This window comes from Polistes canadensis, unplaced genomic scaffold, assembly GCF_001313835.1.
Source record: "Polistes canadensis isolate GaletaPanama2010 unplaced genomic scaffold, ASM131383v1 scaffold_198, whole genome shotgun sequence".
In the NCBI taxonomy this organism is placed as follows: domain Eukaryota; kingdom Metazoa; phylum Arthropoda; class Insecta; order Hymenoptera; family Vespidae; genus Polistes; species Polistes canadensis.
Genome location: NW_014569745.1, coordinates 169,153 through 177,423, shown reverse-complemented (window position 1 = coordinate 177,423; position 8,271 = coordinate 169,153). Strand labels below are relative to the sequence as shown.

The window sequence follows — 8,271 nt, the reverse complement described above, 5'->3', positions numbered from 1 at the left end:
ATTTTTCTTATTTCTTTTCTTTTTTTTTCTTTTTTTTTTAACACGAGTTAACTCGTAACCGGTTCCCCAAATTGCTAAGAAAGTTTGCCGATTAAATTATTAATTTAAACTAAACAGAAAAATTCTCTCAAATTAGGATTTAATTCTTCCTGATAAGTCCTTTTATGAAAAAAAAAATATTTACACGATAAAACTCGTGTAATATCTAGTTTACCATCCCGTTCCCATGCCATAGTTTTACTCGTTCACGTTCTATGAAGATTTATAACTTCTTTTTGTAAGCGAAGGAAGATATTGGTGTGACGTTGGTACTGTTGAATTGTTACTGGACCGATTCCTTTTTCAAACTTGGAGAAGAATAGCTTGGAAAATGGTATGGTAGTGTTGAAGGAAAAAAACTTACTTTTAAAGAAAGAGAAAAATGTATATATATATATATATATATATATCTGTATGTATGTATGTATGTATGAATGAATGTGTATATAAAAGAATGGTAGAGAAAGAAACATCTCATGAAAGTGAGGAAGAGAAACGAGAAGAAGGTTTACGGGATGATAGCGAGAAACCCGATCGATTTTCATCAGGGTGAATTAAAATGGACATCGTACGACCATTATTCTTCTTCGTAGCAACTGAAAGGAGTGGCTGGAGAAAAATCTTAGCTTCGTTGAATACTTTAGCGACGTTCGTTAACAATCTTCCGTGTTCTTCCTTCCTTTTCTCCTTTTCTTTTTTTTTTTTTTCCTTTTTTATCCCTTTTTTCTTCTCATTCTTTCTTTCTCAGACGACATACTTTCGTAAATTCAAATCGAATATTATTTTTGTCCCCCTTTTTTCCCTGTGTGTGTGTGTTTTTCTCTTTTCTTCAAACATTCGTGCAAAGTATTAAAATAGAAATTTTCTTTTTTTCTTAACTCGAATAATTTTTATTCGCGATCGTTTATAATTGAGATGACAAAAGTTGTCTTTTAAAAAAAGAATACTTTGATACGATTTTTAAATTAAACCTATAGGTAATTTTTTTGTTTATATGAAAAGGGTCAAGGAAATGTTGCAATCATCAAAACGATAATCCTTTTTTCCTACTTCTTTTTCTTTTTTTTCCCCCTTTTTCTTCCCTTCTTTATCCCTTTTTTCTTCCTATTCTTTCTTTCTCAGACGACATACTTTCGTAAATTCAAATCGAATATTATTTTCTCTGTGTGTGTGTGTTTTTGTTTCTTTATTTCAAACATTCGTGCAAAGTATTAAAATAGAAATTTTCTATTTTTCTTAACTCAAATAATTTTTATTCCCAATCGTTTATAATTAAGATGACAAAAGTTGTCTTCTAAAAAAAGAATACTTTGATACGATTTTTATAATAAACCTATAGGTAAATTTTTTATATGAAAAAGGTCAAGGAAACTTTGCGATCATCGAAACGATAAACGGAATATTCAAGTTTCGTTCCATTCGATTTTCATCACGTTTGATATTCCATTCGATTACCGCATCCCCTAAAGTCATTTTTCATCTACCTTTGGACCACGAAAAAAAAAAAGAAGTACCCTCATCTTCTCACGTCATCGCGGTCTTCGTTCTCTCCCCTTAACTTTCAACGCGTTTTCAGTATTTCAAAAGGCACAATTCTTTATACCTTACTGTTATATCAATAAAAATGATTGAAATATATCCGTTGTCACAACATTTATTATATTCGTATAAAAGGTATCTTGAAAAGAAGAAAAAAAAGAAAAAAAAAAATAGGAATAATATTAATTTAATTTTCTTTTTTTTTTCATTCTTTTCAAACCAGCTGATTCATATTTATGACGTATAGAAAAATTGTATATTTTAGTATTTAAATTTGAATTTATTTATTTCTAAAATATTGCTGACATATGTAGCATTAACCCCTTGGCCTATAACCACGAGTCTGACTCGTGGTAAAGAATTTGTGTCATAAACAAAAGCCATGAGTCTGACTACTCGTGGAAAAGAATTTGTGTTATAAACAAAAGCCNGTAAAGAATTTGTGTCATAAACAAAAGCCATGAGTCTGACTACTCGTGGAAAAGAATTTGTGTTATAAACAAAAGCCACGAGTCTGACTCGTGGTGAGAAATTTATACATAAGATGCCGCGTATTTTTACAACGCGTTATTAAAACAAGCGATTGGAGTTATTCCACATCGAATATTTTTCCTTTGTATTCAGTAACATCAGTACTTGTGGTTTTTACATTTGTTTTTAACGAAATTGCATGATCTTTTACTTTAGTTGCTCGTAAAGCTTCGTTACTTTCACACGTTTCAAATTGTTATTGATTTATTATCTACTTTAAAATAATAAATTATTTTGTTTCAACTGATCAATTGATTATGATTACACCTCAGACGTCTTAAAATTACTATTTGTACCTAAAGATTGTTTATTTTATCAGAATTCCTTTCGTTTCATTGAAATATATATGTCATGAAAAGTATATATTGTATTTTGCGCCAGTTCGGGTATACGACTGAACAGTTGAATGAACAGCGATGACTTTCTTGTTTATTATGGCTCACACAATTGGCAGATATCGTGAAGGCCAGCCAAGAGGTTAAGATGTATGTCTTCAAGTAATTACAATTGCAAAACAAAAAAATAAATTAATAATGTGAGGATTCAGAATATCTTAGAAGTGTGTGTGACCATAGTGTTAAGTTTCCTACAAAAGGGTGCATGTGTGATGGTATGAGTGTGTGTGAGATTGTGATATTTGAACGAAGAAGAAAGAAAGCGTTTTCTGTAGATATGTTTGTTTAGTTAGTAAGTTTACACTGTCCGAGCCTTGTCGTCTTTGTGTAGCTCCACAGAAATCTCTCGAACGTTCTCCTTCCGGAAGTACGGAAGTTTATGAGGGAGAATCATCGAGAGGTTTCTGGAAGGAATGACAGGAAGGGATGCAAGACGATGAAGAGAGGGAAAGGGTATAAATAGGCGTCCGTAGGGACCGGAGGGCGCATTCCATATTCGGGCATTCTGTGATAGTTTTTTAGGTTACGCAGCAATAGATTATAGATTATAGATTATTCACCATTCTATCTCTTAAAACMATTATACCGAAATCGTTTAGCATTACTGCTAAGCGTTAATGATTCAGTCATTATTATTACCTTTTATAATAAATTAAAATCTTACAATAAGAATAATTTTAATTTGATGAAACTTTGATGAAATTCAAACAATTTTCATTGTACTAAACTTAGATTGTTTTCACGTACGTTTATAAATCGCGATTAGATCCGGTTTAGATCTCTATCTTTCTGTTGGTTAGGAAAGAGGTACTTTACTGCTGCTAAAAGGTTTAGTAGGATAGTTCGTGGATGAACTCTAAGCCGTCCAGACCGATGCTTTCACTCTCAACGAGGTGGTTGCTTCTGAATAATCAAAGAGAAAAATAGACTGACACATTCCGTGCATTAGCCTAAGCTTACTTTCAACATAGTTTCTCTTTAAAATACTGTACGGTTTTATGGAAATGTTTATCGTAATTAAATTATTCAATTATATTTAATTTATCAAATATATTTCTATACGGGTCCATTATCAACAATATATTTTATCTTAAGGATTATTGTAATTCCAGGGATTTGTTTCGTGTTATACGAGGTCACGTAAGTTAATACAATTCTCGTATCATTAATACGAGTTTGTCCTGCAATTAAATTTCCTACACAATGTGTACTGTGGTAAAAGGATGTCGTGTCGGATAAGAGTTAAAAGATAATTCTAGTACAAATATCCTTGTCAACAAGTTTCTGATTAATTTAGAAAATATTTTATCGAGTAGATGTAATTTAACATGTTCACGTCAGTGTGTGTACCACTGGACATTTGATTGTTCTATTAAACGGGTGTGTAATATCAAATATTTAAATCTTCACAAGTAAGTAGAAGTTATTTCCATAAAGTAGAAAATAAAAGTAATATATGAAACTTTAATTTAATTTTCTTTTAACATTTTTACATTCTAAATTAATTCTCATCCGATACAAAGAAAAAAAGCTTTAATTACAGTCGCCTTATGGGGAAAGAAACAAGAAATGAACCACCAACGTGAACATGTTAAATGAAAATGATAAGTAGGTAGATATATGGTGAATGAATTTCGTGAGTGAAATTTCAGAGATATGGGGGATACACGTTGAGGGTTTTATTTCTTTGATGGGTTTACTATAAGTGGGATCGATGAATTTTTAATATCACTAGCTAGGGTAATTTAATGGAATTTCATTTTGTACTCACCTTACCGAAGTTTGAGAGACCACCAACGTGAGGCACTTGACCAGGTTCATCCGCCTTGCTGCAGTCTGCCCTAACGAACCAACAGGTCAGTAACTCTATAGTTACAATCGTGCGCATTATTGCCATAGAATGACTTCTAATCATGGCTCTAACAATTCCCGGTTCTATTGCCGTACCACGATAACGATATTTACCTAACAGAGAAACCCGATCAAAGTCTAACGAATTGTTGTCCAATTTCTAACCGCGTTCTGCTCATTAACGCAATACCTTCATTGTATATTCGACCATATTCACACGCCATCATAATATGACGCGTTATGGCATTTATACGAGATCGATGAGGTTCTATTGAAACTATTGATAAACACACATAGACTGTTATTATTCAAAGTCTTATTAAATTAGCTTTCATATATGCCAGATAATTTCTGACTGAATTCATTGTAAGTCATAAAATGGATAGAATTATTACATTTTACAAATTTTATATTTTATATATTGCAATTATTTCATTTATATCTTATTAATGTTTAATCAATTTTATATTGACATTTTTTAACCCTTTGGGTACGAATTTATTTGAAAAAATATTAGCATGTGGTACGTATTGAATTTTTGTTTGTTTAGAGTAGTATGTAAAAGCAGTAGATTTTGCGTAAGAATTTATTTATTTTCTAAAATATTGCTGACATATGTATAGTATTAAGATGTATGTCTTCAAGTAATTACAATTGCGAAAACAAAAATAAATGAATAACAACAAATTAAAACTAAATGAAATAAATTAAAGCTGTCGTATTAGGCATTGCGTGTATCCATGAGCACAACCATGGGTCTAGAATTGCGAGGGGAAATTTTCCCTCCTTAAAATATATAAGGAATTTTACTAACAACCCTTAAGTATGGATCCGAGTTAAATAATACATAAACCATTTGACACAAGCTATAACAAAAAAGCAATTACTAATAATTATGCAGAGTGTGATAAAGGACCAAAAACGTTCTCAAATAACGTTTTAGACACATCATCCACACCTAGAGAAAACATGAATGACGTTTCTCAGACATCGAATGTACCCAAGAGTTTAATTTTTGGTTTGACGTCTTAACCAGTTAACTGTGTCGATCATTTTGCAAAGTGCGCCCTAGTGTGTGTCGCGATAATCAACCGATGACGGATATAGTCGTCAAACGCAGAGTAAGTAGCGCTGTTGAAATATTCGGTCAAAAAGACGATTTTATTTTAGGAAATGAATGAATTTATGAGTAATATTTAAACAATGGATCAAAACGTAAAGCTATATTTACACATAATTAACGAAAAACTTAAAACAAAAATCAAATATTTAACAAACGAACAAACAAACAAAATTTTTTTTTTTTTTCTTTGGTTAGAAATCGCGGACATCATCGCAGATGGAGAATCTAATATACTTTGTTTTTTTTGGTTATGACACGTCAAGATAATATTTGGGTTAATCAAAGATTTAGTGTCCAACTCAAATTATCTATAATTTTCATTTGTTTATTTCATTTCGTTCTGACCCCTAAACATTCTAAACATATTATTATTTACGAATAGAATTTAATTTTCGCCAGAATTACTATTTAAATATCAAATTGTATGAAAACTTTACGCATGACGGATATAGCCGTCAAACACACAAAATTCTGCCATTCTTCCATGACGGATATAGTCGTCAAACACACTTAACTGGTTAAACACGTCATCCACTTCTAGAGAAAAAAGTAAATGACGTGTCTCATACATCAAATGTACCCCCAAAGGGTTAATTGTGTTCATTGTTATTGGTATATATCATACTATACATTTTTGTACTTTTCAGATTGTTATTCATTCAAAAAAAAATGATATGAACAATAACTTGTACGTATATTTGATCTATTTTCGTTAAATTATCATTTAATAGTAGTTGAAACAGATTGAACAATGGCATCAGGTAACCATGATATGACGTAGCAATGCTATCAAGGATTAATACCATGGTGACGATCACGTGTATTAACGTTCCATTCTCCAAACCGTCTGACAGAACATCAATGGTACAGTATTAGATAGATACTAGTTGTAATAATCGATTATTCAACGGGTAAGGCTCAATCGGGATCTTCCGATGTACGTAGGTATGTATGTACGTATGTAGAAATTCTATGGTGTTAAGGACGACATTGCTTTATCGGATTTTACGTCGTGATTGGTTCGTTTTCGTAACTTAGATAGTAGCTGAGTTAATCGATCTGTCTGATCTAATAAACGTCGATATTGTACCATAATCTAATATTAGTTTCTTCATCGTATTAACTTCCACCGTTTTGACGAGAGAATGACATAGAAAGGAAGAGAAACGATATGGGAATCGTAAAATAAATTGAAACTTTACTTCCTTATATAAGCAGAAGAAAAGTAAGAGGAATAAGAAAAGAGATAAAGAAAGACTCGAGTTTCGTGAAATTCATGGGATCTTTCGCAAGAAGAATTTTTATCTTTCTCTCTCTCTCTCTCTTTCTTTCTTTCTCTTTCTCTCTCGTTTTCTTTTTCACACCTGTCGCGTCCACTCGTAAAACTAACACGAAAGCAAATTCATCTCTGTTGTTTGTCGTAAAATAATATTTTACTATCATTCTACTATCTTTTATCTCTTTCATCGTTGCGTATCTTCCGAGATAATTTCGATAGTCTCTTCGAATCGATTTTTAAAGCTATCAAATTTAGTATGTATAATAAAAAAAGACAAAAAGTAGATCGAGTAAGTTTGAATTGACCTCGTCGATTGATTTTTCCGTTGTCCCGAATATCTACGTTTATTTTTATTATCGTTTACACGATTGGCACAAAGTTTCGAATCCTTCTAAACAGAGTATTTGTAAGAATAATTTTGGTAGAAATAACTTTTAAAATAACCGAGACAAATATTAATTTGTCAAAAAATTAACTCGAGACTAGCGCATGATTTACACATACTTTGTATTATTATTACTTTTCTTTAATAAAGAAATTATTTATTTTTAGACGATACAACTCGACACGTTTCAGACAATTTCTGTCAATTAGTTTCTTCAGTATTTCTAATTGAAATTGGCAAAGATATTTCCGTAGGAAAAATCCCGACTATTATCCTAAATTAAATATAAAAATTATTAAAGAAAAATTTTGCAGGTATAAAATGATATTAAAATTTTAAAAGACATAATTCAACTCGTTAACATTTTTCTTACTGATCAATATATTTGTAAATGTTTATTCACTGGTATCCTAAAAATAAGCTTTTTATTGATTTGAAACTTTTGGCAAGTGGTGTACGTATTGTCGATGAGATAAAGGAATGAGATTAATTGGACACGTATCGGAAACTTTGATTATAATCTTCGGATCTTAAACGATAGTAATCTGAATGATTTTGTATCTCGATTGGCAGACTCACCAAGGCGTATGGCACGTGTGAGTTAACGTTAAGTATCTGGCACCAAGTTCGTAGAGCATTCTCAGGACCGCCAAACTCGTGCCGATGGCATGCCCTCCTTCAACCCCTATAAGACTCGCTATTTTACCCTCCTTGTGTGCTCTCTCGATCCCTGAAATTATACATTAAATTCAAGTTTATTCGTCTGCGATTATTTCAATTATTTTCATTCACCCTATTTATTATACCGGAAAGTTTTGTTCATTTTTGAATTGAAAGAAAATAACCAAATTTTCAGACATTTAATAATATTTATTGTAGAATATTTTTTTCCATCGTTACTTATGACTTCTTGCCTGCATGATAGCAACTTTTAAATGCCATTTTTTTTAAATAATTCTTTTTAGAGACGAAAAACTCAATTAGTGCTTGATTTACATCATCTTCAATTTTGAATTTTTTTTTCCTGTAAAAAATTTTGCAACGGGAAAAACAAGTGATAATCGAAGGGTGCAAGGTCTGGGGAGCATGGTGGATGTGACAGAATTTCCCAGCCTAGGTCTGCGATTTT

General features: G+C 31.5%; 1 protein-coding gene across 1 annotated transcript in view; it reads right to left on the bottom strand.

Moving 5' to 3' along the window:
• Positions 1-8,271, bottom strand: part of LOC106789716 (dipeptidase 1) — a 94,086-nt gene that overhangs the window by 36,182 nt on the left and 49,633 nt on the right. The window contains exons 5-6 of the mRNA XM_014754174.1: positions 7,722-7,872; positions 4,276-4,345 (exon numbers count right to left, since the gene is read on the bottom strand). Of these exons, the coding sequence (XP_014609660.1) occupies positions 4,276-4,345; positions 7,722-7,872 (221 nt within the window). The remainder of the gene's footprint in view (positions 1-4,275; positions 4,346-7,721; positions 7,873-8,271) is intronic.